General features: G+C 40.7%; 2 protein-coding genes across 13 annotated transcripts in view; one reads left to right on the plus strand and one right to left on the minus strand.

Annotated features, from left to right (window-relative positions):
- Window positions 1-16,962, minus strand: part of invs (inversin) — a 282,226-nt gene extending 265,264 nt beyond the window's left edge. For 4 of the 11 annotated variants that reach the window (XM_072575547.1, XM_072575546.1, XM_072575537.1 and 1 more), the window contains exons 1-2: window positions 16,583-16,962; window positions 4,694-4,801 (exon numbers count right to left, since the gene is read on the minus strand). Coding sequence is in view for 10 of the 11 variants with exons in the window: in XM_072575546.1 (XP_072431647.1) it covers window positions 4,694-4,696 (3 nt within the window). In the remaining variant the exon portion in view is untranslated. The other 7 variants (XM_072575541.1, XM_072575539.1, XM_072575544.1 and 4 more) reach the window with 7 other exon arrangements.
- erp44 (endoplasmic reticulum protein 44) overlaps window positions 16,939-20,860 on the plus strand; it is a 100,762-nt gene continuing 96,840 nt past the window's right edge. The window contains exon 1 of one of the 2 annotated variants that reach the window (XM_072575554.1): window positions 16,939-17,110. In XM_072575554.1, the coding sequence (XP_072431655.1) occupies window positions 17,048-17,110 (63 nt within the window). In that variant the 5' untranslated portion in view covers window positions 16,939-17,047. The remainder of the gene's footprint in view (window positions 17,111-20,860) is intronic. The other variant, XM_072575555.1, reaches the window with a different exon arrangement.

The raw sequence follows: 20,860 nt of genomic DNA on the forward strand, positions 1-20,860 counted from the left end.
TACTGAATCCAGTTTTGCTCGGGCTCATTGGTGCAACACGCAGTTAAATGTGCTTTGATATCAAGGGCTATCACTATCATTTCGCCTCTGGAATTCAGTTTTTGTCAATGTTTGAATCAAAACTGTAATGAGGTCAGAAGCCAAATGATCCTGCAGAACCCAAACTGGGTATCACTAAGCAGCTTAATAGTGAGCAGGTGCTGCTTGACAGCACTGTTAATGATACCTTCCAACACTGTCCTGATGAGCAAGAGTATACTGATGGGACAGTAGTTAATTTGGTTGGATTTGTCCAGCTTTTTGTGCACAAGACATAGCTGGGAAATTTTCCACAATGCTGGGTAGATGCCAGAGTTATAGCTGTACTGGAACAGTTTGGCTTGGGCAGCAGCAAGTTCTGAAGCACAAGTCTTCAGAATTATGCCAGGGACCATGGCCGTGGCAATATTCTGTGTCTTCAACTGTTTCTTGAGATTATGTACAGTGAATCAAATTGACTGAAGACTTGCACGTGTGATGCTGGACACCTCTGGCACTTGCACTTCTGACTGAAGATTGTTATAAATGCTGTGGCGATGCTGCTCCTTTGTTATTCTGTACTTGTTTTTTTTTTGAGAGGCGTCATAAATGCAGAAGGTTCCGATGTGCCTGGTTTAGATGGGATTTAGGAACAATTTGAATAGCTAACAGATACTGCCTCAGGAAAAAGGCTTTCAAGTTTTAATAAAAACACTTGGCAAGTTTTAAGAAATTTCGTAGCTCAGGTTGAGGTTCTGCATGTAGGGTTGCTCGCTGAGCTGGAAGGTTAGTTTACAGACATTTTATCACCATACTAGGTAACATCATCAGTGAGCCTCTGGATGAAGCACTGGTGGCATGACCCACTTTCTATATATGTGTTTGGGTTGCCAAGGGCTGGTGATGTCATTTCCTGTTTGTTTTCTCAGGGGATGGTAAATGGGATCCAAGTCAATGTGTTTGTTGATAGAGTTCAGGTTGGAATGCCATGCTTCTACAAATTCTCATGTGTGTCTTTGTTTGGCTTGTCCTAGGATGGACGTATTGTCCCAGTTGAAGTGGTGCCCTTCCTCATCTGTATGTGAGGATACTAGTGAGAGAAGGTCATGTCTTTTAGTGGCTAGTTGGTGTTCCTGTATCCTGGTGGTTAGTTTTCTGCCTGGTTGCCCAATGTAGTGTTTGTTACAGTCTTTGCACAGTACTTTGTAAATGACAATAGTTTTGCTCGTTGTCTGTATAGGGTCTTTCAAGTTCATGAGCTGCTGTTTTAGTGTGTTGGTGGGTTTGTGGGCTACCATGATGCTAAGGGGTCTGAGTAGTCTGGCAGTCATTTCTAAAATGTCTTTGACGTAGGGGAGAGTGGCTAGGGTTTCTGGACGTGTTTTCTCTGCTTGTTTGGGTTTGTTGCTGATAAATCGGTGGACTGTGTGGGGGAAACGATTTTTAAGGTGACAGGAGAATATTTATAAAGGATATTAGGGGCAACTTTTTTTTTAAAACAGAGAGTAGTTGTACGTGGACTGAATTGAGAAATGGTGAATGCAGGTCCACGCAAACATTTAGAAGACAGTGGGATAAGTACCAGTCCTTGAACAGGAAAGGTTTGGAGGAATTTCCATGCTGTATAACTCCACAAACAAAAGTCAAATACAAAAGTGAAACATGGCAGATACTGGAAGTCTAAGATGAAATTAGAAAATGCTTGAAAAGTTCAGCAGGTCTGACAAAAATGTTGCAGCAAAAAAAAATTAAGGTTTCACATTAATGATCTATCATCAGTTTTGTGTTGAAAAGTTGTCAACTTGAAACATTAACTGTTCCTCTCTTCACAGGTATCACCACAGCTGTTAAGTGCTCCGAACAAAACTTAAAAGAAAGGAACTTACATGTACCTCCAGATTCAGAGTTCAGGTAGTTATTCCCCATTGTGTAACCCTCCAAAATATCGAAACTCGGGCAGACCCCATGTTGCACTGTCTAGTTAATGCATCATAATGCAGTGATCGGTATTGGAGTAGATCAATATGGCAGCTAATGCATCGCTCAATGAGTTGTCTAATATCTAAAGGCTTAGAGGTGATAAATGGTTTTGAGGTAAGCAGTTACCAGTAACAGGCTTAATCTATTTTAATATTCAATATTGGTGCAGTAGGGATTGTACGTTCAGTCAGATTTTCCTTCAGTATTTTCAATGTTTTGACTGGAGATGGGAAGAACTACTTAAGAGATTTATCCTCTCTTAAATCTATTACAAATTATAATGACTCAAATTATTCTAAGATTACAAGTCAAAAAGATTCTACTTGTTAACCTTTAGAGTACTTTATTCCCCTAAAGATGTACACAATACAAAAATATCGAAGATCTGACAATGGTTCGACAGCTTAAACATGAATCTATAATATTCTTTATTTTCCAGATGTTAAACGGCAATTTCATTAAGTTCAACATCTATGAAAAGACTTTTCAGATGGCAGGGTTTCCTACCCTGTCACTCAAGGTTTCGGCAGGAATCACAGCAGCCTTACAGCTATTTGATACTTTGTAGTACTTACATTTGTCACTCTGACAAAAATCCTGCCTGCCTATATGACAGGCTAACAGCTCTGTGGTACCAGCAGCGGTGACCAGGACTGTGAATATTAGTTGTTCCCAAATTTTAAGCCCCATAGTCCAAGACTAGCTAAGTACAGAGGTCTCACAATGGGGTGGAGAGGTGAGAACTAGGGGTATGAATCTTGATGGTGAAGCTGGAAGGGAAGGAGATTCTGTTAGGTAGCTGATGAAGAAAGGTGCCTATGAGAGAGTAACCCAATCCCCTTTGTAGGCCCAAGGCCTGAACAGGGTATCATGCCACTTTCCCCCCCACCCCGCCCCAAACTCCTCCCACAGTGTCAAATATTTAGGATGGGTGGGAGGAGGGTACAGGGCCTCAATTGGGGTTAAAGTGGGCAGGTGTGTCTAGGTCTCTCCCACCACCATAAAATTGCAGACAGGGTCAGGGTGTGCAGAATGGTCACCTGGGAACTTTTATGGGCCCTGCTGCCTGCAAGCACACCTCTGGGGACTGTAAACTTAGAAATAATAATTGAAAGAACTGCGGATGCCGTAACTCATCCCTGTGCCTAAGAGGACTCATGCAGCATGTCTCGATGACTACCACCCCAGTGGCCCCAACTCCAGTGGTCATGAAGTGCTTTGAAAGGCTGGTCATGGCATTAATCAACTCCAGCCTCACCACTACTCTTGACCCACTCCAACTTGCCTATCAGACCAACAGATCCACATCAGATGCCATATCACATATGCTCTTCACTCCTCCCTAGGATATTTTGACACCAAGAACAGCTACGTAAGAATCATACTCATTGATTACAGTTCAGCCTTCAACACTATTATCCCCTCGAGACTGATTACTAAACTTAGTGATCTCGGACCAAGCCCCACTCTGCAACTGGATCCTCAGTTTCCTGACCCACAGGTCACAATTAGTGAAGATTGCGGACAATATTTCATCCTCACTAATATTCAACACTGGAGCCCCCCCGCAGGGGTGCATGGTCAGCCCCCTACTGTATTCACTGTATATTCATGACTGCGTCGTCAAATATCAGGCAAGTTTGCTGATGACACCCCCATCGTCGATCGAATCTCAGATGCGACAAAACAGACTACAGACCGGAGGTGGAAGACCTGAAAAAATGGTGCACTGAGAACAACCTAGCTCTCAATGCCAGCAAAACCAGGGAACTCATTATTGACTTTCAGCAGGATGTTACTCATGCCCCCCTACACATTAACAGCACAGAGGTGGAACAAGTGGAGAGTGTCAAGCTCCTGGGAGTGGTCTTGGGCTCTTCATGTGGATGCACTGGTTACAAAGGCCCAACAATGTCTCTTCTTCCTCAGGCAGATGAGGAAATTTGGAATGACAGCAAATACCCTTGCCAACTTTTATAGTTGCGCCATCAAGAGCATTCTATCTGGATGTATCACTACCTGGTATGGCAACTGTACCATTTAAGATCAGAGACGGTTACAGAGAGTGGTGAACTTGGCCCGGACAATCACAATCACATCTCTTATCTACAGAATCCATCTACCAGGCCCGCTGTCAAGGAAAGGCCGCTAGCATTCTCAAAGATCCATCCCATTCTGGCAATGTTTTTCTACAACCTCTACCATCAGAGGGAAGGTATGGAAGGCTGAACTCACACACCAGCCGGTTTTGAAACAGTTTCTACACCACTGTTGTTAGAATACGGAATGGACTCACAAACACTTAACACTCGTCTGTACCTGTGTTTTTGTTTATGTCGCTATTACCCTTTATATACTTAACTATGTGATCTGCCTATATTACTCGCAAGACAAAGCTTTTCACTGTGCCTCGGTACATGTGACAATAAATTCAATTCAATTCACTCAGAAACAAAACAGACATTGCTAGAAAAGCTTAGCAGGTCTGGCAGCTTCTGTGGAGGAAAATCAGAGTTAACATTTCTGGTCAAGTGACCCTTCCTTAGAACTGTAAACTTCGAAATGTGATTTTCAGTAAGACAGAATGAAAATGGCTCTCAGTTATGTTCATAGTCTTCTGTGAAGCACTTAAGCAATATATGCATTATACAAGTGATGTACTAAAAGTACAAATAGAGGCAAATGATGGACTTACCATGATTGGTAGACTTTGCCTTTTGCTCCCTGTCCAACTGAAAACATTTGCAGCTTTGATATTTGCACGCAAGACATCATTAATTATCTCTTAAACGACTCATTTCTTCTGAAAGGAGAAAGTGACCTATGTCAGTTCTTTGAAAGCAAACAAATCTTTACAATCTAAAGACAAAAAGCTTCAACTACAAATTAGAAAAATAAGAAATAAATGTTTCAAAGAACCAACCATAAAAACAAAAAAAAAGCAAGGGCTGTGCTCTTTAATAGTAGCATCCAGCATGTTAGACTGTGATTGCAAAATTGTAATTTTTCCTTCAGTGTTTTGCAGTGTATATATTGCACACCTGTGATAAATAGAGTGTATGGCTACATGGCTGTATGCTAACAGTTAGACTGCAGCATCTGTGATGTTAGACCAGATGGGATTAGGACCTGTTTGAAAGTTCTACTTAAGTCTAAGTCAACTATTATAGTGTAGAGATAAAAATGATTGTCTGTCTGGTGTTCAATCCTCAACTATCTAAAGCTAAGAATCTGCTCATGGTATTTATACACATCTGGAACTTGTAAAACTCGAACACATAGGATCATCAGATAATATCCTATTTATAACTCAACCAATTGTTTAGCCTGCTCCTGGCCCACCCCAAATATCTTTTCATCTAAGTTGAAATGGTTGTTAAAAGTGAAATGAAGAAATTAGAAAAACACATAAGTGACTAAGATCTAAAGTGCTCTTCCAGAATGTGTGATGGAAGCAGCTTAACTCAATACAATCAAAATGAAATTACATGGTTATTTAAACAGGAACAACTTGTAGGCAAACAGCAGAAAGGCAGAAGAACACACAAAGTGAGAAACTCATCTGGACTCCTTTTACACCATAACAATTCTACAATTCTTCAAACACCCATCCACATCATCAGCCACTCTCATTTCAATGCACTTATGGTTGAATTTTAGTGCAAATAAGGGTGGGATGGGTTCGAGTCAGATATCAACATTTGTAACATCTGAATTCCAAACTACTTACTGGTTTTACACAGCTGAAATGGGGATAGTGGCCAATCCACTCTCTCACAGTGGTTGGCAAATTAAATATTTTAATGATGGTGCTGGTAGCATCTGACTTAACCTGTTTTTCCGGTGAACTACCTTATTTTCCAGACCTTGAGTGCCAACAACATGCTACTAACTAACACTTACACAGCCATAATCAGCTCACCAAAGCTCAATCTAAGTTCTGGTAGAACTACTCAGCTCCAAATCTTGATACAGCATCAATCCAAAAATGAACAGGAGCTGAATTCCAGAGGTGAGTGAAAGTGACTACGCTTGACATTACGACAACGTTGTCTACAAATGGATCACCAAAATGTCCTCATAAAATAGAAGTTAATCCCAATCATGGGAATACTCTCGAATGGGTTGGAGTCCTATTTAACGCAAGAAAGATGGTTATGCTTGTTGGCTATAAATTTCTTAGTTTCAGGCCATTACTGCAGGAGTTTCTCAAGGAAGAATCCTAATCCCACCCATCTTCAGCTAACTCGTCAATGACCTTCCATTCACCAGAAGGTCAGAAATGGGCGAGCACTAAAAATAATTTTTTCTGACCATTATGACATGGGACTGAAAATGGTGTTTCCAACAACAATGACGACACTTCAAAACCACTTCATCAACTCCAAATCACTTTGAACATGTTGGAGTTTGGAAGGCATTGTATAAATGCAAATCTAATTTGTCCAATGATTCATACCAAACTATAATGTTCACAGTCAAAACATATTATCTACAGAAAACAGATTCCAATGTAAATCTTTTCACTGATTAAAAAAAACTTTAAACACCTCAAGAACATCACATTTCATCCTGAAATTAGCCCATCTACCATTGAAGCTCTCACACAGGCAGTCAACAATTCTATCTCACTACTCCAATGCTCCCTCTGTTTGCCTCCTACTTTTGAGCCTCAAGATGCTCCAAACAAAATTGCTCCTAATAGCCAATTGCACACAAAGTGACTCCTGATTCTTGAAGCCTCCAAATTAAATTAATTCCCCGTCTATTAAGTGTCAACCATGGCTTAGCGACAGCACTCTGTGGATCAGATTGTTGTGGCTCCAACACCAACGGCACATAATCCAGTTGAAACTCATGATAAAATATTGAGAGTATTCCATTGTCAAAGCAGGCGTCTTTTCCACTGAGACACACAGTTAAGGGCTAAATGTCCTCTCTGGCAGACCTAAAAGATCTGAATGGTATAATTTCAAAAAAGAACATCGGAGTTTCTCTCTAATGTCTTAGCCAACACTTACCCTTCAATTAATTTTAAAAAACAAATTCACTCATCATCAGCACATTTCTGTGCAAGAGTTCTTGCTGTGTGTAAGTGGTTGCTGTATTTTCATTATAGCAAATCAAAAAAGTATTCATCTTTCCTCCCCTTTAAATGTTTCTGTATCCACATCTCACATAACTAGTTAGCCTATTTATCTCAATGATTTATCTTTGCTCATAACACATACCCTTAGTCAAAATCTTCATTCCTCTAATTTATTTTGCAGTGTTCCTCCCAAATATCCTTCTCCTGCAACTACTTCTCCAGACTACTTTCTCTAAACTCGTCTGCCCCTCAAACTTCCTGTTCACATTTAAATCCACCCTACAAGCATTTTGTTAGTAACTCTTATCTGCCTTCTTTGGCTCTGCATTTATTTTCTCATGTCTTGTAGCATAGTTTTATATTAAGGGAGGCATATGATTGTTGCCAGAACAACTAAGTCAGGATAATGATAAGAATAGTTGGAAGAATTGATTAATAGGTTTGAGCTAAGTGGGAATGATATTTTGGTGGATATGAAGAACCTCTAAGGCAGAGAAGTTGAGGTGTTCAGTGTGGAGAATGAACTGAGGAGTAAGGAAAGTGGAACAGCAATCAACAGCCATGCTGATACCAGTGTGGCGGAATACAGCCACATGGCAGATATTCAATTTGAGAAACAAACCATTGTGGACTAGTCAGGCTCTTGATCAAACTTATTTATCATTCTGTGTTGTGATTAGCTAAGCAAACCTTTCTTAACCCCATAAAGAAGAGGATCTTTCTTCTTCTGGCAACTGAGTCATCTATACTAACTAAAGTGACAATACATGCTAAACCATGCAAAACATCTGTTGATCTCAGTCTTGAAAATTCCACTTGCTCAATATCCACAAAGTTTTGATGGAAGAGAAATCCAGATTTATATTACTTCATGTGTTTTATTTTCGTATTTCATTAAAAATGGTCCTATTTGAATTTTAGGATCGTGACTGGGAGCCACAGAGCTCCCAGTATCTATCCAGATTGAATTCCTAAACATTTTAAACACCTTCTCTGGATCACTTTAAACATAAGGAAATACAAAGGATGTTTACGCAATCTGCTCTTATGACATAATTCTTTAGGCCCCAGGTTGTGCTGAAGTGATCTTGAGGCACAATGATAGAGTACTTCCTCTGAGCCAGAAGCTCAGATTCTAGTCTCATTCAGAGTTGACAGCCAAGGAAGACGTGTTTAAACAATCAAACTGGTTGAGTATCATATTTTAAGTCTCGCACAAATTGCAGTATGAGTGGAAGAAATTCCTAGCCAGCCATATGAGCCTCTACCATTACTATTCATAATTCCAGGCTACAGTATGCATGTAAAAACAAGTATGTTTCCACTGCAACTTGGACCCTTGAGGCTGGTTAGTTGGACATCCAATGTGAACCAGATTGGTACCAACAGCATGTTGGTTCCATCTGCCCTCTGACTGAGATGGACTGGTACCTACTTCCTGTCCTTCTGTATTGGAGGTCAAGGCACTGAGGACCAGACCCGCCTTCAAGCAAAGAACTCTAGGTGAAGACTGCCATGCTGGGGATTATATCACATTCCAAGACCAATTTTCATGAGGCAGTGTTCAGAATGGCACACAATACAACAATTACCTAATTAATCTAACTCCAAAACAATGTAACAACGTTATCTCCAATTCCATATACTTTAAAGTTGTGTTCAAATCAACTAGTCAGACCTGACCTACCCTTTACAAAACTACGTCAATGATCGGATTGTGCACCTCAAAGGACTGAGTGATATGGTCTGTCATGATACATTCCACAAACTGCTCCCCACAAGTGACAATAAACTGACAATTTTGATTTTCTCATTTCCCCTTCTCTATTTACTTTGAGGAAGTGATAGTCACAGCTTTCCACTTCAAGAACATTATTTCTGAATCCAGAGGGCTTAGAAAATTTGACAAACAAAGCTATAATTTCCTCACATTTTTTCTTAACGCTGTATCTCATGTGGAAGTTGTCAGATTCAAGAGATATGCTTATCCCAAATTCTTTTACTTTCTCTAAAAGCATTTTTTTCCCAAAATCTTGTCTTAAGTCTTGAAAATTCTTCCCTTGGCTTATTTTTTAATATTTTCCTGGCTTACGTTTTAGATTTCAAAGATCTGCTGGTATTTTGTCCTCCTCTTCAATCATAAGGAGCCATAGATAACAAAGGACAATAGGCATATCTCAACAAAGAAAGGCCCAATAACCTCCACAGGTGTTTGAGATGTATCCTTAACATCACATGAAATGAGCAAGTCATCAATAAAGCAGAACTTTCTGAGGCACAAATGCCAAGTATATAGTACTAATCAAGCAGAGGAGGGAGCACTAGCTTCAACATATGCACATGTTGGAACATAACCACATTCCCAAAGTTGTGCTATGCAGAGAGACATCCTGTACTAAGTGACCTATGGGGTGCCCAAGGCAGTGATTCAAGGATGTGTCAAAAGAGATATGAAGGACCTCAACATCAATCACAAAAGTAGAAAACTCCAGTTAACAACTGATACAGAATCACAAAACTGATGCAGCACAGTAACATAGAACACAGAACAATACAGCACAAAATCAGACCCCTTTGTCCATCATTTCAATGCTGATCATGATGGCATTCTGCTGTACGTGGTCCATGTCCCTCTATTTAATACCCTGTTCTTGAGTCTGTCTAATATCTCTTAAACTTTGCTAAAGTATATACTTCTACCACATCCCCTGGCAGCATGTTCAAGGGACCTACCACCATCTGCATAAAAAATATTCCTTACACATCTCTTTTAAACTTTCCCCGACACACCTTAAACTTATGCTCCAATTAAGCCCATTGTGTCAGTGCTGTTTCTCCAAATGAGCAACACATTTCATGCCATTCTCCTGTCTTTTCCCAGAATATATAAATCCCTTCTGAACGTCTTCATTGGATTTACTTCCACTGCACTCTCTGGCAATGCATTCCAGACCCTTGCTGCTTGAAATTGTTCTTCCCATCTTATTTGTGTTTCTTTCACTAAATACTTTAAAAACCGTGCTCTCTTGTTCTTAATCCTTGCACGATGGGAAAATTTTCTCCATATTTATTCTGTCTAGACCACTCATGACTTTGAATATTTCCATCACATCACTTTCAGCCAACCTTTTGTCAAGGAGGACAGACTCAGCTTCTCTGATTTATCTTAACTACAACCATTCTCGTAAACCTCTTCTGCAATCTCTTTCATTCCTTTACATTCTTTCGAAAGTGCAGTGCCCAGAACAGGATTTAATACCCCCTCTGATGCCAAACTAGGGACTTACAAAAGTTAAATATAGCCTTACTCTTGCAAACAATGTCACTATTAATATAAAGCAGATGCTAACCCTACAAATAAAGTGTCAATAGTGATCATCCTGGAGTACCAGTAAGGGTCAGCTTCACATGTAGTACCTGTAAAAGACTTTGCCTTTCCACAAACACAAACAGAAGTAGCTGGAAAAGCTCAGCAGGTCTGGCAGCATCTGTGAAGAGAAATCAAAGTTAATGTTTTGGGTCCAATGACCCTTACTCAGAGCTTCCAAAATCAGCCAGTTCACCTAGTTTAAAGGTATTAGGACCCACTCGATACAGCATGTAATTCTCTAGCCCTGTTACTCATGGGGTCATCACAAAAGGTTAATGATTTATTCGAAGTATATAAAGTCCCCAATTCACCCGTCCAGTGGAATCAGGTTAACTGAAAACATTGAGCAGATACGTGCACTTAACAAGAACATATATTCATTACAAATAGATTCTAGCCAGATGTCATCAAAATTATGAATTATAAACATATAACTCTACTAGTTGAAACTCTTAACACCATTTTAAAATGCCAATACAGACAAATATAAACACAAAGAAACAGGATGGTTGGAAAAATAAAATGAGGGGGAAATAAAGTTCATTTTAGTGAACTAGCACTAGTTAACAGCATTGGTGAAATTTTCCTTTTGCTTCCACTTTTGATCTTCACTTTGAGTATTTATGATTTTATTTAAAACATCTTGTCCACATCCACTTTTTTCTTCATTTGTGGAAGTCTCTCCTTTCAGCTGAGTTCTGAATCTCACCTCATTTGCTTAAAAGCTGAGAGAAGACTGTTGTCTTTGAGGAATATGGACTGGTTTTGTCATTAGAACATTTACATGTTTCAATACTTCTTCCTGTTACTTATAAGTTTGCCCATTAACAATTCAGCCATGTTGTGATCATTTACATCTCATCAATTTGAAATTTGCCTTAGTTATAGAGTCGGAGTTATACAGTATGCAAACAGACCCTTTGGTCCAACCAGTCCATGCCGACAATAATTCCAAACTCAACTAGTACCAACTGTCTGCACTTGGCCCACATCCCTCCAAACATTTCTTTATCACGTACTTATCCAAATGTCTTTTAAACATTCTAATTGTACCCGCACCCAGCACTTGCTCTGGAAGTTCATTCCACACACGGTATACCCTCTCTGTAAAAGAAAATTGACATTATGTCTTTTTAAAATCTTTCTCTTCTCACCTTAAAAATATGCCCCCTAGTCTTGAAATCCCTCTCTCTCGGCATGGTGGCAGTGGGCGGCATGGTGGCACAGTGGTTAGCACTGCTGCCTCACAGCGCCAGAGACCCGGGTTCAATTCCCGCCTCAGGCGACTGACTGTGTGGAGTTTGCACGTTCTCCCCGTGTCTGCGTGGGTTTCCTCCGGGTGCTCTGGTTTCCTCCCACAGTCCAAAGATGTGCAGGTCAGGTGAATTGGCCATGTTAAATTGCCCGTAGTGTTAGGTAAGGGGTAGATGTAGGGGTATGGGTGGGTTGCGCTTCGGCAGGGCGGTGTGGACTTGTTGGGCTGAAGGGCCTGTTTCCACACTGTAAGTAATCTAATCCAATCTAATCTAAAAAAAAAGACACCTGCCATTCACCTTACCTATACCTTTCATTATTTTATAAACCTCTAAGGTCACCTCTCAACCTCCTGTGCTCCAGTGAAAAAATCCCCAGCTTATCCAGCCTCTCAGAGTCAGAGATGTACAGCATGGAAACAGACCCTTTGGTCCAACTTGTCCATGCTGACCACATATCCTAAATTAATCTAGTCCCATTTGCCAGCACTTGGCCCATATCCCTCTAAACCCTTCCTATTCATATACACATCCAGATGCCTTTTAAATGTTGTACCAGCCACCAACTCTGACAGCTCATTCCATACATGCACCACCCTCTGCATGGAAAAAGTTGCCTTATGTCCCTTTTAAATTTTTCCTCTCTCTCCTTAAACCTTCATTCTCTAGTTCTGGACCTCCCCAACCCTCATGATTTTATAAACCTCTAAGTTTTCTTAGCTTCCAACGCTCCAAGGAAAATTGTCTCATCCTATTCAACCTCTCCAGACAGCTCAAACCTCCAACTCTTGTAAATCTTTTTTGAACCCTTCCAAGTTTCACAACATCCTTTCTATAGGAGGTAGACCAGAATTGTACACAATATTTCAGAAGTGGCCTAACCAGTATCCTCTACAGCCACAACATGACCTCCTAACCCCTATACTGAATGTGCTGACCAATAAAGGAAAGTATATCAAAGGATTTCTTCACTATTCTATCTACTCCTGACTCTACTTTCAAGGAACAATGAACCTGAACTCCAAGGTCTCTTTGTTTGCTAATAATCCCCAGGATCACTTCATCCAAGAAAGCTCATTGACTGAATGTTTGAACTGCTTCTAATGAAATTATACTCTAAAGTAAGGAGCAGGATTCAGCCTTGACGAATTTATTCCTTCTGGTGTAACAAACACAAAGAAAGGATTGGACTTTTATTGTAGCAGACCCAAAAATAAAGGATAGTTCTCTAAGTCAGCATATACCACAGTAATCATTTCATACGCTTTCCTCCCCATACCCAGAACTGCATAAGTAACAGCTGTACCTGGAAGATTTCATCCTTGTGTGACTCAAAGGAATGCAACTTTAGTTTCAGGTTTCTTAAATCCCACAATGCTACAATCTTATCAGCTCTTCTTATAACTCAAACCCTCCATTCCCAGTAACATCTTGGTAAATGTCTTCTGAATCCTCTCCAGGTTAATAATATCCTTGCTATAATAGGGCAAGCAGAACTGCACACTGTAGTCCAGAAGAGCCCTCGCCAATGACTTGTACAACCTCAACATGATATCCCAACTTCTATACTCAAAGGCCTGAGTAATGATGGCAAGCATGCTAAATGCTTTCTTAACCACCATATATATGTGATGCAAACGTCAAAGACTTATGTACCTGAGCCCCTAGGTCCCTCTGTTCTACAATACTGCCTAAGGCACTACTTTTAATTGTATAAGTCTTGCTTTTGTTTGTTTTGCAAAAATCAATACCTCGCATTTATTCAAATTAAACTCCATCTGCCATTCTTCAGCACATTGACCCAATTGATCAATATCTCTTTTGTAACCTTAGAAAAAACTTTCTTCAATGTCCAGTATACCACCAATCTTGGTGTCATCCATCCACCCAGACTAATCATGCTTTCGATATTCTCATCTAAATTATTTATATAAATGACAACAAAAGTGGACTCAGCACCAATCCCTGTCAAAGGAGCAAAACGTGACCTTCTCTTGGGTAATAGGGCAAGTGACTGGTGTGATAGTAGAGGAACACTTTGGGTTGAGTGATCATAATTCCATTTGTTTTAAAATAGGTATGCAAGAGAATAAACCTTTCATAAAAACTAAATATTTAAATGAAGTAAGAAAAGTTTTAATGATATGAGACAAGAACTTTCAAAAATTGATTGCAGTAGACTGGAATATTGTGTGCAATTCTGGTCTCCCTCCTTTCTGAAGAATGTTGAGAAACTTGAAAAGGTTCAGAAAAGATTTACAAGGATCTTGCCAGGGTCGGAGGGTTTAAGCTATAGGGAGAGGCTCAATAGGCTGGGCTATTTTCCCTGGAGCATCGGAGGCTGATGGGTGACTTTATAGAGGATTTTTTAAATCATGCAGGACATGGTTGGGTTTATAGACAAGGTATTTTCCCTGGGTTGGGGGAAGTCCAGAGCTAGAGGGCATAGATTTAGGGTGAGAGGGGAAAGAATTAAAAGCAATCTAAAGGGCAACGTTTTCACACAGACTGTGCGTGGAATGAGCTGCCAGAGGAAGTGATGGAGGCTGGTATAATTACAACATTTAAAAGGCATCTGGATGGGTATATGAATAGGAAGGATTTAGAGGGATATGGGCCAAGTGCTGGCAAATGGGACTAGATTAGGTTAGGTTATCTGGTCAGTATGGATGAGTTGGATCTAAAATTCTGTTTCCATGGTGCACATTTCTATGACCTCAAGAGAGGGGGGACACTGAAAAGAATTTTGTCAACTAGATGTGAACTACAAGTTTAGTTCAGTGTAAATACTTCATTCTTTAAATTTTACCTGTGAGGGTCAGAGTAGATTTGTTCTCCTTGTGTCAGTGGAATAAAGCATTTCTGCTTCATGATTTTCGGCTTGTGTATATGTTTAATTGCCATAATACACCAACAGGTTTAATTATTTGATGGTTTCCTTCTTGCCACTACTGTTAACTTGTCACCAATTTAGACACTTTAACATGACATTTGTCCTTGGCAATTTTGATGTTACTGCAGCAAATTGTTCTGGATACTTTGTCTAAAATCACATCAAATAAATCGTATGGATGGAGGATTGGCTGACTGGCAGAAGGCAGACAATAGGGATATTTTCCAGGCTGGCAGCTGGTGACAAGTGGAGTTGCACAGAGGCCCATGTTGAGACAACAACTATTTATGTTATACATTAACGATCTGAATGAAGGAACAGAGTATTGTTGCTAAGTCAGAATATACACAAAGAGTGATGGAGGGACAGGCAGTGTTGAGGAAGAGGAAAGGCTGCAGAAGAATTAGACAGGCTAAGAGAGTGGGGAAAGAAGTAACAGATGGAAGACAATGTAGAAAAGTGTGAAGTTGCACATTTTGTTAGGAAGAATAGAGGTGTAAACTAAATAGGCCAGAGCTTTGTAAATCTGAAGCACAAAGGGACTTGGGAGTCCTAGTTCAGGGTTCTCTTTAGGTTAACATGCAGATTCACTTGGCAGTGAGGAAGGCAAATAAAAAAAATCAGCTTTCATTTCAAAAAGGCTAGAATAAAAGATTAGGGATGTACTGATGAGCCTAAAACTGCATTTTGAACATTGTGAGGGTCAGTGTAGACTTGTTGGGCCAAAGGGCCTGTTTCGACACTATAATTCTATCAATATCTACATTTTGGGCCCCATAGCGAAGAAAGGTTATGCTTCATTGGAGAGGGTCCAGAGGAGGTGTACGAGAATGATTCTGGGCATGATGGGCTTGTCACAGGAGGAGTGGTTGAGGATTCTGGGTGGCAGAATACTTGATGGCATTCAGAAGGCTGAGGGTGGATTTCATTGAAAGTTACAGAATACTGAGAAGCCTGGATAGAATCGCAATGGATGAGATGTTTCCACTAGTAGGAGAGACTAGGACCCAAGGGCACAGCCCTCAAATGAAATGATGGTCCTTTAGTACTGAGATGAGAAGGAAATTCTTCAGCCAGAGAGTGGTTAATCTGTTGAACTCATTGCTGCAGAGAGTTGTGGAGGCCAGTCATTGAGTGCATTAAAGACAGAGATAGATATGTCCTTGATTGGTAAGGGGATTGAGAGTTATAATGGAGGAACAGGGCAGGATAATGGGGTTGAGAAACATATGAGCCATGACTGAATGGCTGGTGAAGCAGACTCGATGAGCCAAATGGCCTAATTCTGCCCCTATTGCTTATGGTCTTAAGGTCTGTATGGTATGTCGGAACACAGCTGCTAACTTGTATTAAGTAGCTTTCACTAACAGGGAGATGGAAACGAATCGCTCCATTTTGTGAAGTGTTGGCCAAAGCACAGGGTGATCTATTGGCTTTTCTTCAAATTGTGCAACAGAATATTTAACGTTCATCTGACAGCCCTAGTTGCAAAGACACCTCCAACAACACAGCATTTTCTTAGTTGTAGAAAGCACCAATCAAGATTTTGTACTCAACTTAATTATCAAATAAGGTCTAAAATTACAACTTTCTGATTCGGAACGATATTACTTTTACGGGATCAAAATGTTATTTGCATGTATATGTTAAGTTTAAAAATTCAAAACCAATCAAGCAATTTTCATTAATTGGGTGTGGTTTGTGCTTGTCCTCATATCTTTCAACTCTCTAATCCCATCGAAGTATTAAGTTCAAAACGTTTGGCATATTAAACACATTATCAGACCATCGATAGGAGTATATCGGTAAACAAATAATTGTACTTTCCCCTTAGTCAAATAAAACAATTTACCAATTTTACGCTACACACCTTTGAACACCAAAAGCGAGAACTTCATTGAAAATTAAAATAAGTTGTAATTAAAAAGATTTAACTTGCGATCACTATCTCTCAAGTTCAATAGTTGGACTTTATTTACCTACAGCTGCTGAAAGGCCTGGGGACAAAAAAAAGAAAACTTTTCAGCCTCGAGCTCTCTCCATTTTACTTCTTCATTTGTATAACAACTGAGACAACTTCCCCCGTCAGTGTCCGGAAGGAAAAAGAGAATCAAGGAGCTAATCTCCCTTCGGCAATTAATTAAAACATTATTTTACTTTTTATACCAACAAAATAGATGTGCCTTCAGCGCCGGCCTAACGCTGCATACTGGTCCCTGTAGTCTCTCTGCTCCACAAGCTGCTCTCAAACAGGCGATGGTGCCGTGGCTGTGAAACTACAACTCCCGAGATACTATGAAGTAGCACAGGAAGTGTTTGCGCATTGTTCTCCCCGCCCCTCCCGAAGCAGCGGCTTGTGGTTCCGGAGGCGGCCTGCGGTGTAAGTGGAGCGGAGAGAGGAAAGCAGTGTGGAAGCCCCACCGGTCAGCCCACTCACCACTACCATGAAACCTACAGCGCCTCTGCAGCTCTCTCACTCCATACGGCACATCCTCCTCTTCCTGCTGGTGAGTTCCTTTACTGATTTTAGGTTCGGTCTCTGGACTTGGAGCGGGCCACCCACCCCCCACTAAAAGCCGGTTGGACAAGGCGGGGAGCCCGAGTCCGCCGCAGTCTGGTTGGCGGGGTCGGGGTCGGGGTCGGGGGTGTGTGGAAGAGGCCCTGTCTGTGCCGCCGCCCTCTGAACTGTGGCCCCAGGTCATTACCCTTCCCCCAGAGGCTTCAAAGCTCGCCTCTTGATTGTGACAAAATAAGATGGAGTTTAACCGGCGTGTCGTCGCCTTGGTTTATATAACTTAGCGCCGTCTTGTTCTGTATTTTCCATTCATTAGCCACCGGTTTAATCTCCCGGATCTGCCCGTCCGTCCTGTGTGTGTGTCCACTTTTCATAGGCGGAGAGTTCAGGCCCGGCACCCGGAAATAGAGTGTGTGTATTGCTGCTTCCTTATCCATCCAAACCAAACCTGGCCCACAGAGAAACACTTTCATTTCATTGGAATGACCTGATTATAGTTCAGCAGCAAGCAATTGAATTTATATCCAGCTTTATTTACTGAGACAAAACGTTCAGAAAATCCCCCACTTGACAGTGATCTGAAAAAAATGGACTCAGAACTAATGAAGGAGATATTAGAGAGCGATTAATAGTTTGGTGGGGGAAAGGATTCCAGTGAGTTGGGGCTTGACTAGGCAGCCGCCAACGGTCCACCATTTGTACGAGAGGCGAGAGATTGATGGGCAGAGCTTACTGGCAGAACTGTGGGAGGTTACTGATATAAGAGGCACGGCTATTAGATTTAAACATAAGGATATTGATGTTAAATCTCAGGCGTTGGAGTACAAAGAGCCAGGCAGACTACTGGAGATTATGGAAAGTGAAGGAGGCATTTTGGAATAGTTGTATGAAGGAAACAAAGATGTGGATTAAGATTTCGTTCTTTCATGTGGCCTGAGACCGAGATGGAAGCCTTTGTGATGGACAGTCAGAAGTTCAACACAGATTTCACAGGACAATTAAATTGCAAACAGTATAGCTCATTCTGATTGTGGGGACAAAGGATAGGTGACAACAGTGGCAAAGGTATAAAGTTTCTGACAGGACAGGTAATGCACGGTGGTTAGCACTGCTGCCTCACAGCGCCAGAGACCTGGGTTCAATTCCCACCTCAGACGACTGACTGTGTGGAGTTTGCACGTTCTCCCCGTGTCTGCGTGGGTTTCCTCCGGGTGCTCCGGTTTCCTCCCACAGTCCAAGGATGTGCAGGTCAGGTGAATTGGCCATGCTAAATTGCCCGTAGTGTTAGGTAAGGGGTAAATGTAGGGGTATGGGTGGGTTGCGCTTTGGTGTGGACTTGTTGGGCCGAAGGGCCTGTTTCCACACTGTAATGTAATCTAATCTAATTTGTTGTTCCTTTCATTCGTGTTTTTAAAAACTTGGAGTTCCATACATCATAATATTGTGAGAGCATTTCCAGTCCATAGCCTGCAATGGTTCAAGAAGGCAAGCTTCTACCATATTCTCAAAAAAGTAAGTCAGCAATAAATACACCCACATCTGAAGAATTAATGCAAAAATACTTGTAGCTGATTCAAGACTGGATGCCAGACACACAATCAAAAATGTGTGTTGGAGCAGTCGATCCCTGGTCTTACCAGTGTACATTTGAGATATGGCCCAAATGCGCTTTATGATGCTATCAAGGAGTAACATGAAGATGAAGACATCAATAATTCCCAGAAATTATAGGACAGTATTAAAGATGAAAGATGATTGCACAGATGTCAGTGAGAGAGGTATTAAGGTGTGAGGCAAAAGGAAAAAAGAAAAAAATTAGCTCTAATTTTTCAGTCACAAAACAAGGTCTATTGTGACAAAGAGAATGTCACAATACCTTGGAGCCAGGAGGCCTGGGATCCAGTCCTACCTGTTCTAGAAGTGTATACTGCAATACCATCTCTGACCAGTTTGATCAGAAAGTATCTAAAATTGAATAAATTCACAATTCATCGAATGAACACAGATGGTTTCGATAAATTTTATGCAACGTATATGAAATGGTGGTGAAAACAGAATTAGAGAATTCAAAGAGAATAAATAATTAATTACAATTAATTTAAATAATTAAAAATAAGAGGGGGAGAAGTTCTAAGTGGGTTGCTGTTTTAGAGAGATGATACAATGGGATGTGTGGGTTCTTTTGCTACAAAGTTTTGAGATTCTCATTTTTCTAAAGGCATTACCTAGTTTTAATATTACTGATATCTTTAAATGCTGAATGTGCATCTTCAGCATAAATTTTGCTGAATCAATAAATCAGTCAATTTTTGTTTAATTCATTTGCATTTTTTTGGACTGAAATATTTCATATTTTAGAGAAACTAAAATGATATCTTGAACAGTTAAGGCCAAAATAAATCATGTGGATTTATTCAGATAATTCTGATTTCTCAGTGGAGGTCCTAACATTCAACCCAATATTGGAGACATCGCGATCGTGGTTGCTTATTTTGACACGTCATCTCAAGTGAATGAGACTAACTGATTATGAACTAGGACTAACTAACTACATTTAATGTTTCACATACAGCCAACAGGATGCTTTGTAACTTGCTGATAAGTTTTGCTGTAAATAAATTACGAGCCAAGTTAGAGAAGATTGAATGATGTAGTCATGGCCTTATGTCTTAGGCAACTAGGTTGGAGATTGTGTTTTAAACTTGTAAAGCCTTAGAATATTGCCCTTTAATGTAATATTACATCTTCTGGTAGATAAAACTATATTGTGATGAATCAGTCTCTTCCATTGGGGTTAGCAATTCAAGGACTCAGTGTCAGAGATGTACAGCACAGAACCAGGCCCTTTGGCCCAAATCGTACATGCCGACCAGAACCTAATCTAGTCCCATTTGCCAACACTTGGCATATATACATGTACCCATATACACCTATTCATATACCCATCCAGATGCCTTGTAATGTTGTAATTGTACCCACTTCGTCTGGCAGCTCATTCCATACATGCACCACCCTCTGTGAAAAAGTTACCCCTCAGGTCCCTTCTTGAAAGTTTTCCCTCTTGCCCTAACGTATGCCCTCCAACTCTGGACTCCCCCACCCCAGGGAAAACACCTTGTCTATTTACATTATCCATGACCCTCATTTTATAAACCTCTATAAGGTCACCTCTCAGCCTCTGCCGCTGCAGGAAAAATAGCCCCTGATTCATGTTCCAACACACTTGGTTTTGGTAAGTGAGATTTTTCAGCGCTTTTTATGGCAATTAAAGGCATTATGACCCATCCCCAGTAATCCTTTAAACTCAATGTCTTCTGATCATTTATTTGCTGAAGTGAATGGGTAGCATGGTTTTCATTGGAAGCAGCAATTTCTGATTATTCTGGAAGCTTCAGTACATGTTGGTTTTTTTAAATGCAATATTTCATCACAACCAATCAGTTGGGATAATAAAGGAGCAGCTGTACCTATAGAGACAGTACTGGATTAGTGGTGCTGGAAGAGCACAGCAGTTCAGGCAGCATCCAACGAGCAGCGAAATCGACGTTTCAGGCAAAAGCCCTTCATCAGGAATAAAGGCAGTGAGCCTGAAGCGTGGAGCGATAAGCTAGAGGAGGGTGGGGGTGGGGAGAGAGTAGCATAGAGTACAATGGGTGAGTGGGGGAGGAGATGAAGGTGATAGGTCAAGGAGGAGAGGGTTGAGTGGATAGGTGGAAAAGGAGCTAGGCAGGTCGGACAAGTC

The sequence above is a fragment of the Chiloscyllium punctatum genome, chromosome 8 (assembly GCF_047496795.1).
Source record: "Chiloscyllium punctatum isolate Juve2018m chromosome 8, sChiPun1.3, whole genome shotgun sequence".
Classification (NCBI taxonomy): Eukaryota; Metazoa; Chordata; class Chondrichthyes; order Orectolobiformes; family Hemiscylliidae; genus Chiloscyllium; species Chiloscyllium punctatum.